The sequence below is a fragment of the Ursus maritimus genome, unplaced genomic scaffold (assembly GCF_017311325.1).
Source record: "Ursus maritimus isolate PB19 unplaced genomic scaffold, ASM1731132v1 scaffold_15, whole genome shotgun sequence".
NCBI lineage: Eukaryota > Metazoa > Chordata > Mammalia > Carnivora > Ursidae > Ursus > Ursus maritimus.
Window position 1 is genome coordinate 3,786,764 of NW_024423897.1, and position 27,543 is coordinate 3,814,306.

The following is a 27,543-nucleotide window of genomic DNA, read 5'->3' on the forward strand; positions in this document are numbered from 1 at the left end:
AGGCCATTCGCAGGAGCCGGGATTCCGAGGTCATCTGGGGACATCTCGAGGATCTGCTAGGGGTGGGGTGGGGGCAGTAGATTCATCTGGCACCTGGACCCTAACGGCCTGCCCTGCAGTTTTTTTACTCAAGGCATCGCACACTCTCCCAAGACCAAGAGAGGGCGACCGTGCTCCATCTTTGGCAAAGAAACAGCCAGCCCCGTCTAAGGAGGAGCCCAGAAAACCCTCTTCTCTGGACCTCAGGACTTCCAGGTTCACGGCCTGGAAGGTGAGAAAAGGGAAGAGCTCGTTGTTCCAAGGGGATGGGGCCCTCCCAAGGCCAAGCTGCTCCCTGACCCCTGCCCAGGCTACCCCATTGCCCTGTGCCCTATCTGGAGCCGTCCTGTCTGGAGCTTGGGAAGCCTGGTCTGTGGGAGGAAGCCTGCCTAGGAGCCAACTAACCAGCAGAGTGCTGGGATCTGCTTGGAGGAAGAGAGGCTGGTTGTAGCAGAAGGAAAATGTCTCCTGGGGACCTCTGTCCGGGCCCTGGTCTGCTCTTCCAGCAGGCTGCCCCGCGTCCTCTGTGCTTGGGTAGTTCCCTTCTGCGCAGTGTGCTTGGGCCTGTCTCTGCTGGCCGTCTGCTGTCCACCCTCCAAGGCCCAGCTCTTGTGTGACTTGCTCAGGGAAACCTCGCCCAATACCCAGGCCTCTGTTAAGAACAACTCCAGCTGAAACCCCCCTCCTCGCCCCTACACCACCCACCCCCCTCGCCCCCAAACCAGGGTGGAAAGACAGGAAGACTGGGCCAGGAGGGACGCCCCTGGTCAAATCTAGACAGTCCTAGAACTACCTGGAACTACCTCTCAGAGGGGGCAGAGGCTGAAGGGAGACTAGAATTGCTCAGAATAATGGAGAGGGTTCTGGTTTTTTTGAAGGTAGGGGTTGGTACCAGAAAAGGGAGAAGAGCATTAGCTAGCAAAGGAGACTAGATGACGAAAGCCAGAAACATCTCTCTGGGAAATTTCTTTCACTTCTGTCCTATGGTGGCAATGGGTATCTTCTACCTCCCCGCTCCATCCCTCCATGGTGGGGCACATCTCCCTGGGGGGCGTGGAGGTGGGCATGGCCAGTGCCGAGGCTGTGAGCATGGCCAGGCTGCAGGCAGCTCCCCGCTCAGTTGAGCTGGGGGAAGGCCTGGCCCTTCCCACGCCCCTCCTGGAATGTAGGGCTGCTCCTGGGAGTTGAGCACAAGTGTGACTTTCCCTCTGGAGTCTGAGGTCAGTCAGCCTCCCAGGCCTGGTCCAGCATTCTTGATGGGGAGCCAAAGCAAGCAAGGGGCGAGGGGCCGGGGCAAACTCAGAGGCCTGGCAAGCCCCCGCCATCTGATTGCCCCCAGCTTTCATTCCTCATGGGAAGGAGGTGTGCTAATGCCAGAAATTCCACCCTGGGGGGAGCGGGACAGAAATACCAAGGTTCTACCATTTGGTAGACCCTGTGCCAGTCACCTGTAGTGCTGCTAACAGCATCACTGGGCCAACTCCTGAGGCAGTTCAGGGCCTGTAGGAAGGCCCAGGGGACTGTGGAGGACAGAGGCCCAGCTGGGACAGGGAGATGGGGGCTAGTGGGACGAGGCAGGGAAGTGATATAGCACAGCCTATAACACTGGTAAAAAGAACAACTGCCGTTCCTGAGCACCTCCCAAATGCCAGCCACTTCCTGACTCGGTTCATCTTGACACAATCCACAAGGGGGCTGAGACCTCAAAGATCCAGAAACTGAGGCTTTAAGAGGGTCAGTAACTTGTCCAAGATCCCACAGCTGAGGCCGGCCTGGCCCTCAGGCTCATCTGTCTTCTCTGCTGTGCTCTCATCACCCCCATCACCTCCGCCACCCCCTCCCCGCTAGGCACCAAAACGCTGGAAACAGCTACTCCAAGCTGAGAAGCCAGGATGCAGCCTCCTCTGGGCATAGGTCCCCAGGAGTCATTTTCTTTCTCCCACAATCAGCCTCCTCTCCTCCCACTTCGGGCTTGAGGGGATGGTTCAGCAGGCGCCACCTGGAGGCAGGGAAGTGAGGCATAGAGAAGGGGGCTTCCCATTGTGCGACTCCAGAGGCCATATCCATGCAAGCCTCCGGATGAACAGCACCCCTAGGGGCTCCTTGGGGACGCCAAGTACCCCTGCTTGTTGGGGCAGAGCGTGGACGTGAACTCAGGTCAGTTCTGCGGACTCCTAAGCAGGCCCTTTGGACCTCTGGAAGGATGGCTCAAGCCTTTCCCCGGGCAGCTGGGGAGAGGCAGGAGAGGGCATTCTGAGTTGCTCTACTCCGGGAGAAAGGTTACACCTGGGCAGGCCAGGCCAGAACGGGAGGGGGCTGAGGAAAGCTGACCGGCCGCCCCAGGCACTTTGTGTGGATGTAGCTGCCCCTGGGCTTCTGGAAGCTTCCCTTGGGTGCGTTTAACAGCCAAGGTCGGGGCTCTGTTCCCACTGTGGATGCCTGGAATATTCATGTTTTCCACATCCCTGTGTGGGAGCCAAAACCAGCTTCCAAGAGCCAAGAGAATTGAGCCTGAAGGGAGAGGGGAAGACTCTCCGGCCCTGGAATTGGACTGATGGCCGTTGTGTAAGTCAGGGACCCAGCTAGGCAGCTTTCTATCTTTGTCCTCCTAGACGAACAGTCTGATTCCCTCCCCACCTCTCCCCACCTTTCTTCTCTTTTCTCCTCCCCTCCTCTTGCTCCTTCCCCTCAGCTCACTTCTGACAATTTACCCACAGACAAGCTGTGATGCTGTGGAAAGAGCCAGACCTAGTTCAAGTTCCGGCTCCACAGCTCACAGCTGTGTGATTTGGGGCAGGTCATTGCCCTCTCTGAGCCTCTCTTCCCTTGTCTGTAGAATGGGACTATAATATCTATCTGACAGACTGTTGGTGGCATCAGTGAAATCACAAGTGCCTATGTTCCGGGACCATTGGCCCTTGAAAAACACTGGGTCTAGATCCTGGGAACTACTTTTGTCTTTGAGAGGCCATATGGAATGTATAAAGTTACTTAATCTGAGTCTTGGTTTTCCCTCGTATAAAATGGAAGTAATGATGGGACCTACTTCAAAGAACTAGAGTGAGGAGTCAGAGATGTCATGGACGTCCTTAGCACATAGTGTTCGTGAGATGATTTGTTATTATCTTTGCAGAGGATTGTTTGTCCTGCAGGGACCCAGGGAATAAGGGAAAGAGAAGTCTCCATATGGAACTCTTCTGAGGCTAGCTGTGCTTCAGGCAGCGGGGTGGCGAGGGTTAGGGCACAGACTTCATCCACTGAAGCCTTAGAAGAGAAATATGATGTACAAGGAAGCATGACCCAGGCATTCGTGAAATCCTGAATAGCCAGGAGAAAGAAGGATGTTTAAATCATATCACTAAATGATCGATAGCCTTTATGCCTTGAATTCGACCAGTCCTAGCAACCTCAGGACCACACTGGTCTGAACACGTCTGTTTATGAGTCTGCCTTCCCCTCTAGATTGGTTGGTCCTTGAGGGCAAGGGCCATGTTATCCTTGGTTTTGTGTCAAGTGTGGGTATGTGACAGAAACTGATGTAGGGATTGGGCTTTTTTGATCCAAGAGGTCAAAAGATAGATGCCCTGGGACTTTTCCTGAAAGATTTCCAAAGGGTTACTAAGCTGGTATGGTATGAGTGAGGAGCCACTGGAGACCATGTTGGTTATCACAAAGGGAGAGCCTGCCTGAGAGTGCTGTCAACCCAGAGGAAAGCAGAACTGAGACAGAGACAGATACCTCATGACATCATGTGAACACCTGGATCCAGCCATTCCTGAAGCGAGGATTGACCAGTGTAGTTGTGTGAGTTGTTACTTAAGTTGTTTTTCTTGAGTTGGGTTTCAGTCTCCTAAAACCCAAAGAGTCTATATTAGTATAGTCTTCACCTCTCTTTATTAAAAAAAAAAAAATCTTGATTATCAGATGGTATCTATGAAAACATCCCCTGGCCTACTAGAAATGAGCGTTATCTTTCAGAGGCATGTTTTGCCTTAGCTCTGGAACAAACACATCTAGGGTCCAGTCCGTCTTCTACCTTGAAGGGACCCTGGTTCCCTCACCTGTAAAAGGAGACCAACACTGTTGTGAAGATTCATTGAGAGAAGTAGGAAAATCATGGTTTCTTCGGCTTTTGGCTTCATAAATGCAACTTCACTTCTTTTACCCCATTGCTCCCCAAACTCAGTGCACCAAACCAGGCTATTTCAGCAAGCCAGGAAAAGCAGGGCTGAGCAGCTCCACCTTCTCCCTTCCCCTGCTACTCCTGATACCACTGCAGGGCTCCACCCCCAGAAATCTGGGCCCTACAGCCTGGCCTGGAGGAAGCCCAACCAAACTGGTCAGCCGGGCCTGGCCTCCACTGGAAGCTTGCAGGCCTTTATCTCCACTGTGACTAAATTTGGATCTCAAACTCAGACAATCAGCTTGGGAATTCCTGACGAATTCCAGCAAGGGCTAGCTGTTTTCATCGGTTTTTGCAGAGACGGGAGATACTATTTTCCAAATGACAAGTTTAAATTAAAAGTAATAATTTATCATTACAGAAAATTTAGAAAACACAGGGGGAAAAGTCCAATCATACCATTATCCCAACACAGCCCCCATGGAGATTTTTGCTTCCTTCCTGTTGGTCATTCCAACACAAGTCTGGTTTGGGGGGTGTTGTTCGTTCGTTTGCTCGCTTGCTTGCTTGTTTTTACACCCACGAGATCAGAGTGTATGTGCAGTTTTATATCTTGATTTTCCCACCATGTTTTGACATAAACATGTTCCCGTGTTATAAACTCTTTGCTGAGTGCCAGACGGTGCCAAGCACATCACCAGCATGATCTCAATAATGCTCGCATCCATCCTAAAATCAGCAAACTTTTCTATTCTTGCTTTGCAGATGAGCAAACGGAGGCACAAAGAGGTTAAGTGTCTCGTCCAATGTCGTGGTGAGGACCAGGCCGTCTGGCTTCACGGGTCATACTACTAACTAGGTATACATCTGTATCATGGTTCGTTCATCCTTTCTTGGAGAGATAGATGCCTGTTGCTCCTGCCTGCGCAGCACTAGTTCTTCGCTGAGACTGCGATTCCCTACTCTCAGTTCTAGGAGAGCAGCTATTGGGTGGAGTTGAGCGCCTATGCTGGGTCTGGCCAATCAGAGGTCTGTATCTCCCTGGCCTCTGTGATTGGCTCAGGAAGGGGCACGTGATCCAGGTGGGCCCACACAGGGCACAGGGAGGAGGCTGTAGGCTGCGCCTGCGCTGTGCTGTGGCCAGGTGTCTTGAGAAACTGCTCGGGAACTGGCCGCAGGGAAGGAGGGCAGAGCGAGAAGGGGGAGGGGGGGAACAAGTCCTGTTGCAGCATTTAAGATTCTGCATCCAGTTGCACCTGAAGTGGGTTCTTGGGTTCATGATACTGGACTTTGCAGTTAGCTGAGCTTTTCAGTCCCCTTAACCCAGTTTGGGTTTGGTTTCTGTCACTTGCAACCAAGAGTTCTGGCAAGGTCACCCTGATTGTTGGACGTCAGGGTGGCTTATACAGTTTTCTTTTACCATTATAAATAATGCTGCGATGAACATCTTTGCATATAGAGCTTATCCTTGATTAGAGTTATTTCTTGTGATATTTTTGCAAAAGTTACTTGGCAAAAGGATCAAACATTATCAGGACTCTGCGAACATTTTGCAAATTGTTCCCTCAAGGTTGGCAATGCTTTGTATTCCTCACCTTCACTCCCCAACAGTGTGTGCAACTGCGGTTTTTAAAATTGACTTCTGAAGAAGATTTCTTTTTTAACAAGCCAAAGTTGTATTTGTTTTTTAAACAGAAAAATTATGTTAATATAAAACAGATAAAAATAGACAAAAACCAAAACACACAACACACAAAAGCACAACACACAGAACCAGTGCAAACCCTTCCCAACCCACTCCCCCCAAGTTTTAAAACCTTTATTACAATCCCCAAAGATTAGATTGTGTTGGAGAAGTCACAGTATTGAATCAGAAAAATAAGAATAAGAGATATTTTTAAAAAGGTCTGTACACAGGTAGTGAAGGGATGGGATGAGAGACGTACACTTCATCACTCCTACATCAAAAACATAATGCAGAAGGGTTTCGGTGATTAGCACATATTTCTAGAATACTACCATGTATGCTAGTCCCCTGACCACTTGTTAAAGTTGCTTTTAAAAAGGATAAAAAGTGCACAGACACTTTGATAAGGCACAGACAGATTGTTGTACAAGTCATTTCATTAGGGGCTTGGGAAAGACAGTTAAATACCAAGAAATGCCAGGCGGCCACGTGTTCCTGAGCAGGCGTCCCTCTCCCAAAACTGGGGCAGAGATGGGATTGAGCAGGGGGGAGGTTACTGCCTCTCATTCTCCAAGATTTTGCACAAGCCCACTGCCAACTGGAACTGATGGGATTCTCTGGGACCTGGGGATGATTCCAGCGACCAGCGCCAAGCCTGAAAGTAGCAGGTAGCCACCTTCCCATGGGTCTCCCTGGTGAGACTGGAGGGTGATCATCAAGTGGTGGGGCCTTTGAGGGTTCTGCCCAAGACCATTTTGGCAACAGCTCACTGACTACAAGGTGCCTGGCATTTCTAATGCAGAGGAGGCTTCTCGAAGCATGCAGGGGGCTCTGGGTCGGGAAAGCGGTCGTGGGCACTCACCAGGATAGATCCCCAAAGGCAACAGAATGGCCAAGACAGCCCAACGGATTCTGTCCCCAGTGTTTCATCATCCTCTAATGTCTCTATTTCTGAAGGCAGAGCTAGGGCACTGTCCTCTCAGCTCCGAATCCCCAGCACCCACACCTGGTAGGCACGCAGTTTGTCGAATGACTTTGTGTGCACGTGTATGTGGTGTTTTACCAAACCCCTGAGCGCTCGGGACTTGCTTTCTGATTTCTCCCGTAAACCTTTACGGTGTACCTACTATGTGCTGGCACAGGACCCAGCGCCAGAGCGAGCAAAGAAAAGGTGCAAATCTGTCCGGCTCCAGAATGTCAGCTCCCTGTGGGCTCTGTCTTCAGTCCCAGTTCCCAGCACTGTGTCCAGAACACAGGCCATGCTGATGAGTGGGTGTTGAGCAAAGTGTTGCTGCACTTCGGGGAGCAGCTGCCCTGGGTGGCTATAGCCCAGAAGACTCCCACTTCTGGGAATGGACTAGAAAAAGGAGATTGTTCTGACTTGGAAACAGCCCAGTTTCTCTGGTGGTTCAAAATAAACAGGCACAAGACCACAACAACGGAGTATCTTCTGGTCTCCTCCTTCTTAGCCCCGGAGTCCCTGCCCAAGGGGGTGGTGGTGCTGAGGCCCAGGAAGGTGGTGGGGCAACGCTCTCGGCCCCTCCACGAGGTTTGCCCCGTATGTACACCCCTGTGTCACCAAAGGAGGCCTTCAGGTTGGCCTCAGGATCTCACATAGCTCAGCTCTGCCAGGAGAATGTGGGCAGTGGGAAGGCGAGCCTGAAAGGAAAGACACTTGTACTTCCACGGTATGGGTGACAGAGGGACGGCAGCCTGGGGCTGGAACCCTCCATACAGGTGCAGGTGCCCAGGCTCTCTCTAGGGGCTGCCCAGAGAAGTTTCAAGAAAGAAAACTCAAGGCAGTCTCAAGCTTTCCAGGGCTTGGGGCCTGGCAGCGGAGAGAGTGGGATTCCGTACCAGACACTCTTGGGTTAGAATCCCAGCCCTGCCACATACTGCATGTGATCCTATCACTTCACCCCCAGGACCTCAGCTCTCTTACCTGTCCCACGGGAATAATACCGTGTTTTATCAGTTCTAAATAGCACAGCTTTTTTTTTTTCTTCCACATTTCCAGTCTCTGATTAGAACGGATTGTGTAGCTGTGCCATCTAGCAGTTAAAATTCGCCTTTTTTCCCCTAGTGGTACATAAAATGGTGTATTTTATAATCGGTGGTGTCTTAGATCTGACTCAGTGGGGTCAGAAGGCCAGCCTCACAGGATCGGTGCGTGGAGAGGCCTCTCCAGCCCAGCACCGAGGCACGTAATGGCGTGAAGTGAGAAAGAGGGGTTCCCTTTCCTCTCTCTCCCGCCATGTGAGGGCCATGGGAGCAGCTCCTCTACAGCTCTGAATAAATCAGTTTAGAGCATCAGGAAATGTCTGGTTTTTAGAAGATAAACACCCCCCTCATTTCTCTTGGAAACAGGGAGGCTATTTATAGCAGCTGCGGAGCAAGTTAAACAGGCCACCAGCTCCTTTTGTTCCAGGTAACAGGTCACCAGGAGCACGGCCTGGTCCACGTGGGTCCAGGCCCTCGGTCACTGGCTTCCTGGTGGTGGCTGTACATGACCGTGGCTGGCACCCAGGGGTGGGGACAGTTAGGAAGGGCAGGGGGCAGGGGAGACCAGCTGCCTCCCGTGGGCTTCTGAGACCACCGGAGCTTGTGACTGGCTCAATCCGGTCAGCAGCACTGCTGCCTGGAGAACCAGCTCTGGTGGGGAGGAGGGCACGAGTCCTCTCCCACAAGGTTTGTGCCCACGCCTCCCATGGGGGAAGTGGAAGGCTCCTGCTGGCCACTGAGTGCTACCGAGCTTCTCCAGCTCTTATCCTGAGGTTCCAGTTGCTCCCCAAAAACCTCTGTCACAAAATTTAAAGGTGGGCATGTTTCCCAGATTCACTAGGGGAAAATAACCAATCAGGGGCCCTTGCAGGGGCAAGGGTGGGGGTTCTGAAGTTGAGATCAGGTCAGAACTCTATGACCACTTTAGGCAGAGAAGAAGCAGGCGGTCCAAGACCTAGAGCATTGCGATGACCAACTGGTCTTACGGGATTTGATTTGATGAGGGCCCAGCTGGGCTGGGCTCTGGGCCTCCAGACACCCAGCAAACATTAGTTCTAGAAACTCTCTGAATGCTCTCCTTTCCCTGCCGTCATCTGTGCAGCAGAGGAACAGATTAGGAATTGGAGTAAAAATGTTATCTGTTCTTTGCAGTGTCTTGGGCTTTTTAGATGTTATGCTGGTCTGGGTTCTGGAGTGGGCAGGTACTGGGCCTCATCTTGGACGGATTAGGAACTGAGAATCAGAGAGGCCCAGGGGCTTCCTTAAAGGTACAGCGCAAGATAGGGCAGAGGGTAGGACCGGAACTGGGGGCAGAAGGAGGAGCGGGCCTGGGCCAGTCTATCAGCCCAGGGGTGGTCTGGGAGCCTGCAGACATGGGCCTCCGCAGGGGTGAGGCAGTCAGGGACAGGGCCACGTCCCAGGAAATGCCTGCAGATGGCCCTGGGAAGGGGGGGGGAGAGTCCCAAGGTCAGCATTTTAATGTCTCAGCTATTAACATCTTAATGATCATTTAACATCTTAGTAATCAGCAGGGAAAGAAGCTGAGAATCAGAACCCGTTGCAAAGTCTTTTCCTCCTCCCGCTTCCCCAGCAGGCTGCCCTGGTGATGCCCACTGCCGCTGGTGAACGCCAGGCCCGGGGTGACAAAACGAAATCTGGAGAGCCGTCTGCGCGATGGGGCGGCCTTTCCAACTGCAGGTGAGTCACCAGCCTCCAGGATTCTTTCCCTCCCTCAGGAAAAGAGAACCTGCTGCTTGCCTTCTTCTTGGGGACAGCAAGGGGTGGGACAGACGAAAAGCATCTAGAGGGACCGAGTCGAGGTGCACTATGCTTATTATTAGGCTGTCGGGGTGGGGGGGAAGGGGTGAAAAGGCTTCTGGGGTTGACACCACCCAGAGCTCTCGGTGGGCCGCAGCACCCATCAAAACTCCTCTCCAAGACTGAGGAAGAAACTAAAAAAGCAAATTGTTCTTTTCTGTTCTCCACCCACCTTCCCCCCAAGGCTTTGCTGCTTTGGAGCTGTAAACAATGAGCTATTTTTTCCTTCCCTTAGAAAATCCGAGTGTCCCTTTTCTATACCATCCAAGGGAGTTCTGTTTAGGTGCAGGCTTCATACATTCAAACCCAGCTGACGTTACAGCCCCAGAAAGTGAACAATTTCTAGTCACGCTACCGTCTGGGCTCTGGATTGCACATTCCTTAGTGTTAAATAACCCTCCCGAGCCAGGCTCCCTGGATAAATACCTATGCGTTCTCTCACTCGTCCTCTCACACACATTCCCTCTCTCTTCTCTGGCCACTCCGTCCCCTCACCCTCTCTCACACACTCAACCCCACTCCAGCAAAAAGCATTGCACAGAGAGTGCTGTTTCCCAGCTGAGAGGTCACCGAGGGACAGGGTGGTCTGCTAGGCAGGTCCTGAGCTTGCTGTTGGGACGGCCTTTTGGGGGCAAAGCCCTTTTGAGCCAGAAGCAGGCATTGCCTGGGCTCAGACCCCCAAGGCCTCATCTCCATGACTGTCACGCCTTGCCCACCGTTGGAGAGTGGCAGACAGGATGGCCACTGCCCTTGGACTCCCTGGCGGCCACAGCGGTTGCCTGGCCCTGGGGGCCTTCAGAAAGGTGACCTTGCTCTGGCCAAGGCCCGATGACGGGCCAGGCTACGGCCTGTAAATCTTAATGACATCCTTGATGGGCCGCCGGCAGATGGGGCAGCAGGCGCGGGCCTGCCTCTTGAGCCGCAGGCCGCAGCTGTGGCACAGACACATATGTCCACATGTGTAGATGACGGTGTCCACTTCGCCGTCAAAGCACACCGTGCACTCGCCGTTCTTGCTGCCTGCCGGCTCCGGTGGGGAGAACACAGGGGACACTGGGGGGCTCAGCGGGGAGCTGGGTGCGGTCACTGCAGAAAGGGAGAACAAGACAGTCTTAAGAATGTGGTTTTCCAGTGGGCTTTGCTGGGGCAACCCCAAGAAGGCAGAGCTTCTGTGGCCGAACTTGTGGGGAAACAATTTTGAGAGACACCAACTTGGGGTTTTCTTCTGGGCTCTGTCCCCTTCCCCCCCCTCCCTCCCCTGAGCATGTGTGTACTGATTCAAGCACCCTTATCGCCCTCTGGGACACCATACGACGATTCCTCCTCCCCCTAGATGAATGTGCAGCCGAGAAAGGAGAGGATGCAGGGGGGAAAGGTGGCCATCCTAGCTTAGCTTCAGGAAGGCTCTGGCACAGCTGAAGGAGCCAGGCCAGCCACAGCCCCTACCCCCTGGGGTTTATACCTCCTTACCCAGGGATGACTCAGATGCTGAGGAGGACTGGTTGACACTGAAGGCCATATCAGAATCGCTATCATCCTGGGAGCCGCTGAGGGACCCTGACGGGGACGTGGTCGCAGGGCTGGACTGCAGGGTGCCTGAGACCAAAGAGACTCCATCAGGGGCGGTGGGAGGTGGGTCCTGTTCTGCTAGTCCCTGACTCTTCACTCTTTCGCACCTTAGCTCCCCTCTCTGTCTAATGGGGGGATAGGAGTTACCTCCCAGGTTTCTGCTAAGGACGGATGGAATCGCACATGTGTGGTGGACACCTATTTTTTTGCCTGCTCAGCCTGCATTCCTGTTTATTTCAGAAACTGCACCAGGATTTTGTTTTGGGGCACTTACGTCACCCTCACTCACATGACCCAGGCCAGGCCAAGAAGAACTTCCACCTGTTGATCTCAGTGACGGTTTAGGTAAGGCTACATAACCCAGTAAAGGTCAAAGAGGCCTTCATGAGAACACTACAACTGTTGGGAAAGAAAGGGCCCATCCATTGGGAGGTAGGTCCAGCATTGTAGAGCCTGCCTGGGAGTGAAGCCAACACAGGGGAAAGTGAGCTTTGGGATGGGATCCTGATAACATGCTTTGAAAACCTCGGTCCAGCTATTCCTGAATCCATCCGATCTACTCCCAGACTTTTGAGGTATGTGTACTCATACATTTTCCTTTCAGTTTAGGGCACTTCGAATGCGGTTTTGTCACTTACAACTACAAGATTCCTGACTAGTAGTATGCAACACGAATGAGTTTTCTTCCTTGTGTTCACTGCTGGTTCCGATAATAATGGGTTATTTCTTAGTTGAGAGAGATGTTCCTTCCCTTACCCTACTTGAGGATGGATGGACAGATAATACAGTGCTGAGGTTGCTGTCAGGTAGAAATCAGGAGGGCAAGTCCCTGGCCTCTGAAGGAAGTCGCTTCCGTTCTACCTACTCTTCCTGACCACTCAGGGACTCATCCTGGTTCCTCTGGAGGTGCTGGGGAGGAGGGTAAGGAAGACTGATTCTAGGCTTAGTTCTTGCCAAAGCCCCAGTGGGAACTTAGAAAACTCATCTCAGGGTAAATGATGACTACGTTTGGTCATCCCTTACACACACACACACACACACACACACACCTCCCCAAAAACGATGACCACTGTGTTCCTCCTCTGCCTGCAAACAGCAGTCATTGTTGTTACTGTGTATTAAACACGCTGTAGGAGGCAGGCACCTGCCGAAAGCATTACAGGCACCTCATCACTTCATCCTCATGCCGATGCCAGGATGCAGGTAATTACTCCCTCTCTACACAGAAGGAATCAGAGGCTCAGAGAGGGTCTGTGATTTGCCCAACATCTTCATGGCTAACCAGCTGTGTGACTGGGACAGTCAGTTAATCTCTCTGTGCTTCAGTTTTCTTATCTGTGGGTGGGATAGTGATATTGGTTTCATAGAGGCATCAGAAGTACAAAATTGAACGAGATAACAGGAAATGTTCATCGTTTCTGTTACCATTTGGACTGACTTCTTGAATCATGAAAATGGAGCTGTGCTCTCTGGGAACCTGTCCTGACCACCACATCCCTTCTACCAAATTAGAGAGAAGCCGCTCTTCAGCAGCCCACACCACACGGTGCAGCTCTCTGTTCAGGTGGTCTGTAAGCATCTCCTGTGCATGGCCTGTGTCCTGTCCTCTGTGGTGCCCCATCCTGGAGCCCAGGGCCTGGCCTACAGCTGGTGCGTCCTCCGTGTCTATTGGTGGCATGAATGAAGGCAAAATCACGTCAAAATAAGATGGTTCAAGCCTCTATCCCGCTTTCTGTGGACACTGTTATTCTGATGTACTCTTTTATGTGCAGTTGTATTTACTTTTTTTCCTACAACATAATATGCCTCATGTATGTAAAAAATAAATCCGTGATATAATAAGTCATAACAACAGAAATAAAAATTGCACTGCCCATTTACCGACTGCATAAAGCCTTCCAGGCCCTGACCCCAGTGGGAACTTAGGTCGGTGTGGGCAAAATGCGGGCTTGGGAGCAGCAACATGGACATCCCTAGGACACTCCTTAGAACTGCATTTCGGGGCTGCCCCTACTGAATCAGAAACTCTAGGTGGAGGCAAGAGGATGCTAGCACGCGCTCAAGCCTGGGAAGCCGGCCCCGGGTTTCAGCCCTGGCTCGAGCTACCCAGCGGCGGCCCGCGCACGCGCGGTGGGGAAACTCACCGAGGAGGCGCAGTTGGCCCGCGGCGCCGCCGCGCACGGCGAAGAAAGCCCAGAGCGCCTGCGTGGTGTCCACGCACAGCAGGCGGCCGCGCGGGCGCCCGTTGATGCCCAGGAGCACGTCGCCTCCCGGCCGCAGCGTGAAGCTGAGTGCGTCGCCGCCGCTCGGCACGGGCCCGGCACGTGCCACCACCCAGTACTCCTTGCGGTCGAGCAGCGCGTCGGGGTCGGCCGGCAGCTCGGCGGGCCGGAGCCCGCCCGGGTCGCACGACGTGATGCCGAAGGCCAGCGCTCCGGGCGCCGCCAGCCCCGGGCGGCCCACCTCCACGAAGAGGCTCTCGCCGGGTCGCAGCGGGCGTTCGGAGAAGACGAGCGTGCGGCCGCCGTCGGGCCGCGGCGCGCAGGCCACTTTGCGGTCGGCGGACAGGCTCACGTCGGGTCCGCGCGTCGCGTGGAAGCGCAGGTCAGCCTCGAGCAGCGCCGGCGACGATGCGGGCCGCTGGCGGTCGCGGGGCCCGCATGGGATGGCGGCGGCCGAGGCGTCGGCGAGCAGCGGGCCCGGGGCGCGGCCCAGAGCCAGGTGGCCCAGCTTGGCCACCACCTGGTTGTTCTCGAGCTCATTGTTGTCGAAGTTGGCGGCGTCGTGGCTGCTGGGCGGCAGGCAGGCGCTGAAGCGGGCCTGGGTGAGGCGCGCGGGCGTCAGCGTGTCGGCGAACGCGCTCTCTGCGCCAGGGCAGAAGGGGGGCGGTGAGGGTGCGGGTCCCCGGCGGGGAGCCCCGGCCACCCGCAGGCCTCTGTCCCCCCACGTCTCCCCACAGCCCCTCACTTTTTTCTAGTTCATGTGTGTACTGATTCAAGCACTACAGGTGCACAGAATCTGAGTAAGCACGGCCCGCTGACTTCTCTTTGGAAAGGGCAGATAAGGCCCCTTCTCCGTTTTTCCTTCCTCCTCCCTCCCTCCCTCCTTCCTTCCTTCCTCCCTTCCTTCCCCCACTGCAAAGGTTTTCTCCACCTTTGGAAGATTTGCAAACCCTTTATTCCTGGCCTCCCCAGCTAGAACATAATCTCCAAGAAGTGATTCCTTTTGCTCTTTATTTGTGGCCTTACGTGACAGGTGCTATTTTAAGCTCCCTTCGCGTGTTATCTGAGTCCTCACACAACCTGTGAGGTGTGTCTCGTTATTACCAGCCATTTAGCAAAGAAGGGAGATGAGGCACAGAGGGGTTAAGGAATGCGACCAAGGTCGCACAGCAACTGGCAAAGCTACAACAAGAACCCAGGCTCTTCAACATGTGCTGACTCTGAAAGAACGCAGCACAGAGCCTAGTGCCTGGGTGCTGCACACTGAATATGTTAGCCCTCTGCAAGAGGTGGCCTCATGTTATAGGACAGAAAACTAAGGAGAGTTTTAAGTCACCGTCATGAACATATTTCTGAATAATTTTTAGTGGTATGGAAATATGTTCTTGATACTACATGTTACAGTTAAGTAAAAAAAACAAAATAGTGTTTCGTTTAGGTAATACAGGTTTTCATACTTTGGCAGATTACTTGTCAATTGCCTCCCCGACTAGAATGTGAGTCCTTGCCTGTCTGTTCACCACCCCCTTCTCAGGGCTTAGCAGGGTGCTGGGCAAAGAACCGTCATTCTTTATTGGATGAATAAATGAATGAATGAGGTTTCTAGAAGACACTGCTACTCTTGAGTAACAAATCAGGGAAAGAAAGAAACAGTCATTAAAGTATTGGGAAGTTTTTTTTAGTGATAAAAATATTCTTATTAAAGCAAGAAAAACTGTTTTTCAAACTTCTCTAACTAGATCCCTCTAGCTAAGATTTGTCATTCTGTAATTTATATCATGGTAAAAAGTGTTTCTTCCTCTTTAGTTTTCCAAACATAAAATTAAGTCATAATAATGAATATGCTTTCTCAAAAAGCATGCCCTAGCCCCTAGTGAGAGTCTGGTATGTTACTCCCTGCCCCACCTGCAGAAATCTACGGGGCAGATTTTGTAAACTGGCCATCCAAGTTCTGACCCTGGCTCACAGACCTGTTTGTTTGGCCATCCGGTGTGTTATCCGATATTTCTACAATAAATATGTGTATTACAAGTCTTATCAGAACCCCCCAATATTTTAAAAAATCTTTTCCAATTAATAGTTAATAATGTGGGAAAACACTGATGATACAACATTAAGTGAACAAAAGAAGATACAAAACTGAATATATTATTTGATTCCAACTGTGTGGGAAATGTATGTATAGGGTGCATAGGAAAAATACAGGAAGGATATACATAACAATCTGAGGGTGGTTGTCTCTGGGTGGAAATTTGCTTCTTTACAGTTTTTAGATTTTCTCACTTTTCTCTAGTGAACATGTATTGGTTTTGTAATCAGAAAAAAAAAAAGGCACATATAAAAGACTAAAACAAGTTTGGTTTTGGGTTTGTTTGTTTTTGTTTTTGTTTTTTTTTTGGAAAAGGCATTTTAGGTAAGCGGATGTTTCTGGTGTAGCATGCACTTCTAGTGGGGCCTCCTGGTGTGATGCGCTTTCCCAGGGCTCTCTGTCCCGCCCATCCTGCTAGGCCAAGCCTAAAGGCATTGGCCCTGGCTCACCCTGGGCCTCTGCCCTTGCCAGCGTCTGCTTCTGTCCCCCATCCCAGTGCTCCTCCCTCTTGCCCCAACAGCTCTACACAGGAGTCCGTCCTTCAATGCGGCATTCTAATTAGGAGCATGGCCTGTGGAGACGGTTCAGTTCCTGGCTTCAGCCCTTTCTGGCTGTGTGACTTTAGGTAAGTCACTTACTCTCTCAGAGCCTCGGCTTCCTCCGCTTAAAATGGAATAATCCTGGTCTCCCTCCCTCATGTTGTTATAGAGATGAAATTAGATGTTTTTATGAATAATGTAGCACAGAACACGGGACAAAGTAAGTGCTTAAAACATGTTAATTATTATCATTATTCCTTCAATATTTTTTGAACAAAATGTATAGAGCACTTGCCATGTGCCAAACGCTGTGCTGGGCACTGGGTGAAGAGAGGTGAACGAGCAGACTCCTGTTTCCATGGAGCTCCCATTCTAGTGGGAGAGACAGACTTTAATGAAGCATCAGACATAAGTACAAAGTGTGATGAGTGTTACTAAGAGCCACTGTCCTGTGTGGCTCTGTAAAATGAGCATGTTTCAGTGGGGGGGCTCAGACTCTGAAAGGCAAGGTGAGTTACTCCATGTCACACAACCAGGGAGTGACAGAACTGGAGTTCTCTGAGAGTGTGTGAAAGGGGGACTTGGTCAGAAGTGAGGCCAAAACAGGCCTCTGTGACAGTGAAGATGGAGTGAAGACCTGAAGGCCAAGGGAGTAGAGTGGTGCCTGGGAAGTGGGGTATAACCATTCCGGGCAGAAGGCATAGATTGTGTGAAGGAACAGCATTTTTGAGGGGAAAGCTTAGTCTGTGAGGCTGGTGTAACAACATATGAGACAGCATTTAGCCTGATAACTGGCACACAGCAGCCCCTCAGAAAAGGTTGGGTCTCCTCACTTATCTCTGTGAAAGGAGCTTTGTCTCCATCAGGCATTGTCCCTGAGTGAGACAGGCCCAAGACAACACAGTGCTGGCCTAGGCCTGACACTTCAGAATCTCTGTGGAGAACCAGAAATCCCACAATACCAGGAGGCCCCCAAGGGAGCTTATCAGGACTTCCTAACTTCCTAACTTCTAATTTGCCTCCAAACTCACTCGACCTGATGAAAGTATATATAGACATTTTTTTGAGACCCTGCCTACCAGATGCAATTCTGTGCATTATCCCCATCAGTCCTCGCCACTATCTCATGGAGCTCTGTAAAGTGGGCACTTTTCACAGCAGGAGAGCACCCAGGCTCTGAGAAGTGGAGTGAGTTATTTAAGGTCACACAGCCAGGGGTGACAGAAATGGGATTCCATCTCAGGCTAAGTGACTCCAAAACCAGATCCCCTGACAACTAGCAATACTACCTCCAAAGTTCACCTGTCTGTGTTCCACTCTCAGAGCACACGGACTCAGCCTCAGGCCAAGTGGCTCTTGGATTTGCAGTCCCCATGAGCCTAATATCCCCTGAGAGAATGAGTCTGACAGTTCTGCCCCTGCCCCAAACATCTACTGAATAGCAGTCCCAGGCCAGGCATAGGGAGACTGGGTGGCTAGGATTGGCTCCACAACCTCCCACTCTCCCTGGGCCATGTCCAGAGCCTGGCTCTGGATCTGGAAGAAAGCTGGATTCTTTCCTTTCCCTAGCTCTCTCAGGTCAAATATGTCTGGGACTGGAAGTAAAGGAGAATATATGTCTCAAGAGAAACCATCTGTGTGAAGAAGAAGGAAGCCTAGAAGAATTAGAGACAAAGGGTCATCCATCAGTCACTTTGTCTCCAGAGGTGATTCAGGACGCGCACTAGAGGCAGAAGGGGTAGGACACGCTGAGGCAGTGGATGTAAGGCAAGGAAAGAGGGATCAGGAATGATTCCTGAGATTCTGGACCAGTCAGCCAAATGGGTGGTGCCCTTCGAAGACAGTGGGGATGGATGCCTGAGTGTGCTCAGTGTAGAATGCCTTTTGGATGGCAGGAGGGGATGAGAGTAAGTAGAGGGACGTCTGGACTTCAAGGGAGGCATCAGGTCTGGGAATACGGACTTGGGAGCCAACATCCTAAAGATGGGATTCGAGGCCTGGTGACAGGCTTGGATCATCATCTGGAGAAAGGGTAGATGGAGAAATGGTCCTGCCCTGTGATGGCTCGTTAAACTCCACAGATGTTTTGTACACTTTTCTACATGCATATTGTGTTACATGATAGAGAAGAAAGCTGACAATGGAACCCTGGGGTTCTCAGCATATGGAGACAGGCAGGAAAGGAGCCAGAAAAGAAGCCAAGGAGGAGCAGCCAGGGAGGCAGGAGGAAAACCAGAAGTTGGTGAAGCCAGGAGGCATGAGCAGGTCAGAGAGGCAGGGAGAGACCACCTGTGCCAAAGTGAGAGGCCAGGTAAGAGGACGAGGCTGGGCTCTGGATCTGGCAGCATGGGGCTGAAGGGAGAGCTTGTAGGCTGAGTCCGGTGAACAGTGGGGACAGCTTGGGAGCGGCCAGATTTCAGTGCATGAGGCAGGAACTGGATAAAATCGGTGTGAGGAGGTGCGTGAGCACCGGCTACCCCACGTGTCACTGCTGCAGCTGGGAACAACTGTCTTCAACGTCTCTGGTGGTGAACTTAACCCAGGAGAGGATGAAACTGAAGGACTAAAATGCTGGCAGAGATACTGGTCAAGATCAAGTCCTGCCGGACTGGGTCATTGCTAATTGCATTGGCAACTGGTAAAGACCAAATTTTGAACCTCCTCAGTATCCATTTTTTCCTGTACATGTTACAGAGCCTAAGGAACATACGTTGTTTTTGGTTCACCTTCAAGAGGAAGCCTTGTTTATAGTCCCTAAAAATTACAAGCTGGTAGCTATACCATTGTTTGAATTGTATGACAGTGCACCAGGCCACGGGCCCATCATATCTTGTCTCCTTCAACTTCTGAACAGGTTCAGTTTTATAAACAGCTGAATTCTGTGCTGTGGAGAAATGAGCACACAGCCATACACAGTGTAGAATAAACATGGTAGGAAAGTCTTTTGGGGTTTATCTCTTTCCCACTCCCTAAATTGATACCCACTTTCTACTGTTTGAATAGTAGAGTTAATGTGGAGAACCACTCTATCTGTGGCCATGTATACATTCACACATACACACATATGTGTAAATGGTGTAAACAAATATATAATTTACTACTGTTTCTACTCATACTTTGTACATTAAAGAAAGTGGACTTCTTTCTTTTTGTATTTTCTTTTAAATTTCACATTAAACTTTTTAAATTAAAAAAAAAAACCATATACTGGGATGAGCTAAAGAGGACTGGGACGAGCCGAAGAGGGAGGTGGAGAGGGTGGCAAAGATATTTTTGAGAAAATTTTGCTCTGAAGAAGGGCAGGGAAATGAGAAAGTAGCTGGTGGAGGAGATTGCCAAGGGCATTAAAAGAAGAAAATATTTAGTTATTTGAGAAAAAGCATGAGCCAGAGGGATGGAGGGAGAGAGAATCTCAAGCAGACTCCACGCTTAGCACAGAGCCCAACGTGGGACTCCATCACATGACCCCAAGATCATGACCTGAGCCAAGATCAAAAGTTGGAAGCTTGACAAAATGAGCCACACAAGCGCCCCTAGGGCCATTTTTTTTTTTTTTTAATGGAAACCAGACCTCTTTTGTGTGCTCATGGGAATGACTTTGTGGAGAGGGAGAAAGTGAGGCTGGAGAAAGGGACACATGATAGGAGGAGCAATGTCTCCAAAGAGGCAGGAGGTTACAGGAGCAGATCTCCTTCAGCCATGGGCACAGGAGGGCTCACAGCAGGGCAGGGGTATTGGGGCTTAAGAAGGAAAGATGTGGATGTCAGGTCTGTGGGCCACTGAGCCCATGCTTTTCCAACCGAAGAAGACTGGACCAGGGGAGACAGACGTCCCCTGGACACTGTCTGGTCCTGGATGTGACCTCAGTTTCCTTCTGCAATGTGAGGACCTTCACCCCTATCTCCTAGGTCCGTGGGAAAGGTTAATGGTAGATCTGTGGAATAACAATGTTCTTGGCATTGTGCCTGGCACAGAGTAGGCCTTCGGGAGCCTGGGAAATGACAGTCCTTCAGGCCACTCTGCTGGGCAAATGCCTTACTATCAGGGCAGGGAGTTGGGTGCTGGCCTGGACCGTTTGGAGAGAATACACTAACTGCAAAAACCAGTTACCCTGTACTGCTCCCCACTGAGGCTCTGGATGAAGCCACCTGCAGCCATTCCTCCCTGTGTGATATGGGGTGCTCACAGGTCCCATGCTGAGGTACCTCCCCCCCCGGGTCCTGGGCCCAACACCCTCCCCTGTCATGACCAGTTATCAGCTGGGTGACTTTGGGCAAGTCCCTGCCTCTTTCTGGGCTTCAATTTCCTCACTTGAAGCATGGGGTGGTGCAGTTGACCTCCAGGCCCTGCGTCTGGATCCATAAGTTTAAGTCTTTGTAAAACACTTTGTTCATAATGTTCATAAATAACAAACACCAACTCTAGCACTACCAACTGACAGGTAACCTTGGCCAAGTTATCCGTCCATGCAGGATCTGCAAATGGGGATGATGCTATCTCCTGCCTCAAGTGTTCTAGTGAGGACTGGAAAACGTCACGCAGGTAAAGTTCCTGGCATAGTGCCTGGCGCATAGTAGGTAACTAAATTAACGAAGGGGCTCAAGGCTTTCAGAAAGGGTAAATGACTCCCCTACAAGGCCTATGTAGAGCTGTTTCTGGTTGTATGGCATCCAGTCCCCCTTCTTCAGGTCCCAGCACCCAGCTTTTCTTCTCAGAGAACTGCCCCACACCCACTCCCAATTCCACTGATTACCTTGAGGAGGAGGCCTTAACTTGGCCAGTCACTCTATCCCATCCTCCTGGTAATGGAGAGCAATGAGGCTGAACCTTGAACTTTAGCTAGACCTTGTAGGAAAGCTACATCCTGCTAGATTTGTTAATCTGGTAGGACGAGGGACATGGAGATGGAGCTGCTAGTGGCCTCCCCCCGCCTCCAAAAGGGAGCCCAGCTGAAGATAATGCTAATAAAGATGGCAGCAGGGCAAGAAATAAAGGCAGGCTGATATTTCAGGGGCTGTTCACTGAACTCCTGCATCAAGCCAACCTTACAGGCAACTGTTCCCTTGAATTTTCAGTCACATGAGACATTTTTTTACCCTTGCTTAAGCAAGACTGAACTGGTTTTTGCCACTTAAAAGATTTCTGACAACATAGCCTGCAATGCCATGGCCTTGGACTGGGGTAGCTTATTTGGTCTGACCAGCCTTCCACCACTGGGCAGAGGAAGGACAAAGGGGCTATATGACAGTGACCACTACTGAGTTGTCTATAAGAGGGAAAGAGGGGCCTCAGGACATGGGGCCTGAACTCCAGAGCTCCAGGAAAGAGCTTCTCAGAGGAGCCAAGGAGAGGAGGGGCAAACCTGGCCATACCTGCCTCTCCTGGGTCCAGGAACTACTAAATTCGACAAAATCATATGCCTGGGCTCAGCCCTTTCTCTTTGGCCCAAAGGGGCACCGAGAAAAATCACAGGTTCTCAAGATGGACCACTCCGGGATCCAGCAAGGCCATCGTGGTCTGTGCCCCAGAGGATGGCAAACCCCAGCAGCCACAGCACAGCCTTGTGGGAGAGTGTGCACTGCAATGTGGTTTGCTTGGGGGCTTGGGGGGAACTGGTGGCGCCCCAGTCCATCAGCACAGAAGCTGCTGGGGAACAAGAAACCAGACAGATCTGCAGCAGCACAGACTAATCTAAGAATGGGACAAGTGAAAAAAGAACGGGTAAGATTCTTTGCACAGTCCCATCTTTCTATGCATGTAAAACTCTACATATTTAAAAAAATATACTAAACACCAGAGTGGTGCCTATCTGGGCAGGGGAAGGGGTGGGGTGAATGCGAATTTAGAGTGGGTTTGGGAATGAAGCAGAAAAGTCAAACAGGAGGGGCTTTTGTTGTCCTGGGATGACCCCATGCCTTGAACTGACATGTCTGAAGAACTCAGCTCAGCACCTAGCAGGGAGGAGAGACAGGCACCAGTGCAAAGGGGACTGTTGTGGTCACAAGCCTGGCTACACTCTGGGATCACCTGAAGAGCCTTAAGAGATCTAGATGCCTGGGGGGCCACTCCCTGAAGCTCTGATTGAATTGGTCTGGGTGCAGCCACAGCTGAGAACCACTGAACTAATGACAGACGGATGCCATCTGGGTTCTAATCCTGCCTCTGCCACTCACAAGCTTGGTGGTTTTAGGCAAGTCACTTCCCTTCTCTGAGTCCTGAATTCTTTATCTAAAGGGGCTAAAACCCCCTGTCTTAAGGAGAGAATGAGCAGGTCACAAGAGAAGGCACACCAGACACAGGGGTCTGCTGCTGGACCCCCTTGAAGGAGGAGGCTGGGCTAGGAACATAATTCCATCAACTGAAAGAAATACATGAGGCCTATGAACCTTCTTTTGGAGACTTTAGCTCAAGTTCCAGGGCAAATAAAGGGTCCCCCTGTCCCACAAGATGGGGGATGTTTCCCAGATGAGGGGTGCCAGATAAAATCCAAGATGCCCAGTAACATTCGAATTTCAGAAAAGCAAATGTCTCCAATAAGTATGTCCCCAGTATTGTATGGGACATACTTGTACTAAAATTCTTATTTTTCTGAAATTCACATGTAACGAGGTGTCCTGTATTTTTATTTGTTCAATTTGACAAGCTTACTCGGGTGACACGTGAGCTTGTTGGTTTTCAATCTTTATCTAGTGGCGTCTGAGAGAGGTGAAGGAGGGGTGAGGGGTCTCTATTCTGGAGTTTTCTATTCTGGAGATTCACAGCTGACAATCTCTAAAGGAACTATGTCACCTCCTTTTTCCTTGTGAGGAAAAGGAGATCAGAGGGCTCTGGATTGCACAAGCACTGGCTGCCTTGCATTCATCCACTGGGTACCTTAGACACACCATTAGAAAGCCCAGTTCTAAGAACTGGGAGGGGGAGATCCAATTTAGGGTGGGGTTTCTGTGGTTCTCATGTTGCTAGCAACAGTAGGATATCTGTTGCCTGAACTCAAGCCATAAAAAATCATAAAAGCTTAGCTTTCTTATTTTTATTATACTTTTTTTTTTCCTGACCATGAGTTGTTAGTAACTTTGGTGGTAGTGGTGACAATGGTGGGGATCACCCATAATCCCTTTACCCAGATGTACCCAATGGCAATTTACTCTTCCCCTGGGAAGGAAACATTAAGCTTTGATCACCTGCCAGAAACTTCCCCATCATCTCATATAACCTTCGGGAAGAAAAATAGCTTTATTGCCCTTTCTCGTTGTAAAAGCACTATAAGCTCATCACACTTTTTTTTTTTAATAGCTCATAGAGGTATGAAGAAGTGAAATTCACTTAGAATCCTATCACTCAGAAATGGAATTCCTTCGAATCTCACTTGTAAACAGGGGCTTCCTGTCAACCAGCACATCTCCAGCACTACCTGAAGATAAGGAAACGGGGTCACGTCTACCAGTTGCACCAGTGTTCCAGGGGGCTCGCTCCCTTTCCTCCAGGGGGCTTGGGGTGTTGAAGAGGGCTCAATAAAAGTTTGCTAAGTGAACAGATGAACGGGGGAAGAGTCCATGACTCCTTACAGGTTTATTCAGATTCATTAAGTCATCAAAGGCTGCTTTCAGTTTGTATTTTCAAAAAACCCGAACCCACTTGTGCAGATTACGGGGTGGATATGATTTCTTGGCGGTTACCCCAACACATGGGCTATATGAGGGAGCAGGTGAATGAGGTGTGATTGTTTCCCTGCTCTGAATAGAGAGCTCCAAAAAAGAGCGACAGGAGATCTAGGAGGCTTTAGAAACCTACATCTCCTGGAGGTGAAATGCAAAACCGTCTATGAAAAGGAGTGTGGGGGACATGGTTAAAATGCCCAAGTAAGGCCCCAGCTTGCAGGGTGGGTAGCTTATTCATGGTCTGGTCTGCCTAAGCCTGGAATTCAGACATGTGCTTAGCCCCACATGCAAATGGGCAGAGATTCTGATTTCTTAGCTGTCATCGAGTACCTTCTATGTGCCAGGCCCTGCGCTGTGTCCCTTTCATATACCCTCTCAGGTGACTTAATGCCAGGAGGTATTATTACCGCGAACCCATTTTACAGATGAAGAAACTGAGGCATATAGAGGTTTAGTCACCTGGCTAACCCCACAGAGCTGCCACGTCGAGAGCCAGGTATAGAACAGAAGTCTGTGTGACTCCCAACCTTCTAGTCTTAACCACTTAGAAGTTCTGCCTTCCTTCTTCTGGGGAAGGAGAACACAGCCAGGAGGCATGCATTTTCCCTCCTTGCCCAATGGTGGTGTGGGTGGTAGTGGCAAGAGAGGAGCCTGGGCCAGAGTTTTCCTTCAAGGTGCAAGGCAGAAAAACCAGAAACAGCCCAGACATTCAGATACACCAACGATGGTACATCTATATCGTGGACTACTACTCGGCAGTTAAAAAGGAACAAACCGCTGAGTCACACGGCCACAACATGGAGGAATCTCAAAAAGGATGTGCTGCGCTAAAGCCACCAGACGGAAATGCATATATACTGTATGTTTCCATTTACGTGAAGTTCAAGAACAGGTGCAGCGAACCTCTGGTGAAAAATCAGAACACGGGCTGCCTCCAAGAAAGACGGGAACTTTCTTCGGTTACGGCAGGTGTATAAATCCGTCCAAACTCAAACTTAAAACACGGAAACTTTAGATCTGTGTATTTACTGCAGGTAAATGACAGGTAGGCCTGTGTCCAGATCCCCCGAGAAACCTGTTCTCCCTTTCCTTCCTCGGAAATCAAGGCTGGGCTGGCTCACATGTGACCTGTGAGTTCAAGAGCTAAGGTCACAAATACAAAGCAGGTCAGTGGTTGCTAGGGGCTGGAGGTAGGGGAGCATGGGGAGTGACAGCTTAATGGGTATGGGTTTCCCTTTGGGGTGATGAAAATGTTTTCGAACTAGAGGTGACTGTTGCCACCTGAAGGCCACTGAACCGTACATTTAAAATGGTTACTTTGGGGCGCCTGGGTGGCACAGCGGTTAAGCGTCTGCCTTCAGCTCAGGGCGTGATCCCCGGCGCTATGGATCGAGCCCCACATCAGGCTCCTCCGCTATGAGCCTGCTTCTTCCTCTCCCACTTCCCCTGCTTGTGTTCCCTCTCTTGCTGGCTGTCTCTATCTCTGTCAAATAAATAAATAAAATCTTTAATAAAATAAAATGGTTATTTTGACGTTATGTGAATTTTCAATCATTTTAAAAAGTAATAAAAGGAAAAAAGGTCTCAAGACAAGGGCTTCTGCCCACATGGATTCTCCCCACCAGGATTTTAGCATTAGTGACTGCCTCCTCTGTTAGAGCCAAGCTGGCCAGGCTTGTCTGCCTGCGTCCCCAGCAGACCTTGAGCCCCTTAACGGTGGCCACCATAGATACTCGAGGACTGGGGCATCAATTTGATTGTGGAGTAAAGATGTGTGAGTGACTGAATGAATGAGCATACGAATAAGCACCTGTGTGAATGAATACACGAATGAGTGAGCAAACACATGCATTAATGAGTGAATGAGTGAGCAAATGAATAAGAGAGTGAAGGAGGGGCGCCTGGGTGGCTCAGTTGTTAGGTGTCTGCCTTCGGCTCAGGGCGTGATCCCGGTGTTCTGGGATCGAGTCCCACATCAGGCTCCTCCGCTAGGAGCCTGCTTCTTCCTCTCCCGCTCCCCCTGCTTGTGTTCCCTCTCTCACTGGCTGTCTCTATCTCTGTCAAATAAATAAATAAAATCTTAAAAAAAAAAAAAAAAAGAGAGTGAAGGAATTAGCGAAGGAATGGACAAAAGGCTGACGGAGCAAGTACCTGATGTATGAATGAACCTGGGCCATGGCCTGGACTCTGACCCAACCCTTGTGGCTTCCAGTCCTGGCTTTGCAACACAAGTTATTTAACCTCTCTGTGCCTCAGTTTTCTCACCTGTAAAATGAGTTTGGCCAGTTGTGATTTTTTAAAAAATGAGTTAAAATGCGTAAACTGCTTAGAACAAGGCTGGGCAAAGTGAGTCCTTTGTGTTTGCCAGTATTAAAGAACCACGCATCCACGCGCACAGAGAACCCGTGCCTGGTCCGACCTACCGAGGAGCTGCACCTCATCGGTGATGCCATAGACGTCGATGAGCGCCCAGAGCGGGCCGCCCACGGCCACGCCGCAGTGGAAGAGCACGGGCTCGCCGTCGTTGACGCTGTAGAACACGCGGCCGTGGCGGTCCGCCCAGTAGGCCAGCACGGTGTCGCGCAGCGCCAGGTTCTCGGGCAGCGCCTTGGCCCAGTAGCCAGGCCGCGTGACAAGGTCGGGACAGGCGTACTTGGGGATGTCCTGGGCGCTCATGAGCGACGGGTCGTGCGCCGTGAAGCCGAAGCGGAGCGCGCCGCTCCAGCCCGGGCGCACGGCCACCAGGCGCAGCCGCACCTGCTCGTACAGCCGGATGGGCCGCTGCGTGAACGTGACGCCGTTGCAGAAGCTGTTGCGTCGAGTGGCCCGGCGCGAGTGGCCATCCAGCCGCACGTTCTTGCCTTTGGCCTGTGCGTGGAAGCGCGGCGCTTCGCCCAGGACTGGGCGCCGCTCGGGGCCGGGGCCGCAGCACGGCCGGGTGGCCAGAAGGCGAGCCGGGGGACTCGGGTCTGCGGGGAGAGGGAGGCAGGAGGGTGAGGGCGCCTCAGAACTCCGCGAACACATGAGTTTTTTAACAGTCATTCCCATTTTAAATTCCATCTTAATTAGACCCGTAATCAACTTTGTGAAGGTTCCAGCTCCCGCCAGCCTGCCCTAAGGCTATCATGACAAAGTCACTGTATTCTGTGACTTCCTCTCCCGTTTACCTATAGAAAATGAAAGCATTCTTTATAAGCAAGGTGGGCTTTTCTAGAACATGCACCTTTGAGGATTCATTTCTAAGGGAATTTCGCCCCAAAGGGCCTGGAGAATCTTGGGAGGGTCTCTTTGCAAAGGAGCTGGCCGCTGGCCACAAACTCTGGTGGCTGAGTATTGAGGTAGGGGCTTCATCATTGCCACCTGTCCTCCTCCATCCCAGGGGCAGGTCCTGGCTCTGGCAGCCTGGGAGATGGCAGGGTGGGTAATTACTGCACGAGTCTCTGCTGCTCACTCACAACAGCAGCTGAGCACAATTTTCGTGGCAAGTGCTTATAAATCGTAGGCAACCCCCCGCCCCTGGCCCACAATGCTCTGTAGTCAGGGCAGAAGAATAGCCACGCCAGGGACCGAGAGGCCACTGCAGGGACCACTCCTCCCACACCCGGCCATGGGGTTCACTGTGCTCTGGGCACGTTGCTGGGCTTCCATTAATACTGAGACTAAGGGGAGCGAGGACAGGGGAAAATGAAGAGAGATGTGATGATGAGGCAGGCAAGCCATGGCTCCCCCCAAGCCTGTGGAGGAGGATCCCCCAGTTAGGAGGTGGAAAGCCATGCTAGGAAGCTGGAGGCCCCTCTC

At 51.1% G+C, this 27,543-nt stretch overlaps 1 protein-coding gene, 1 long non-coding RNA gene and 1 pseudogene across 4 annotated transcripts in view; 2 read left to right on the top strand and 1 right to left on the bottom strand.

Annotated features, from left to right (window-relative positions):
• Positions 1-4,500: 4,500 nt before the first annotated feature.
• LOC121102746 lies at positions 4,501-13,468 on the top strand. Of its 2 annotated transcripts, none has more exons than XR_005834826.1 (3): positions 4,501-5,021; positions 9,442-9,548; positions 11,478-13,387. It is a non-coding gene; the product is annotated as an uncharacterized LOC121102746 (long non-coding RNA). The 2 variants fall into 2 exon arrangements; XR_005834827.1 differs by having other exon boundaries at positions 4,562-9,548; positions 11,478-11,582; positions 12,750-13,468.
• NEURL1B (neuralized E3 ubiquitin protein ligase 1B) overlaps positions 9,666-27,543 on the bottom strand; it is a 34,701-nt gene continuing 16,823 nt past the window's right edge. The window contains exons 2-5 of one of the 2 annotated variants that reach the window (XM_040630289.1): positions 26,169-26,714; positions 13,382-14,101; positions 11,139-11,264; positions 9,666-10,754 (exon numbers count right to left, since the gene is read on the bottom strand). In XM_040630289.1, the coding sequence (XP_040486223.1) occupies positions 10,510-10,754; positions 11,139-11,264; positions 13,382-14,101; positions 26,169-26,714 (1,637 nt within the window). In that variant the 3' untranslated portion in view covers positions 9,666-10,509. Of the gene's footprint in view, positions 10,755-11,138; positions 11,265-13,381; positions 14,102-26,168; positions 26,870-27,543 lie in introns of those variants that run through there. The other variant, XM_040630288.1, reaches the window with a different exon arrangement.
• LOC121102745 lies at positions 18,403-19,086 on the top strand (annotated as a pseudogene).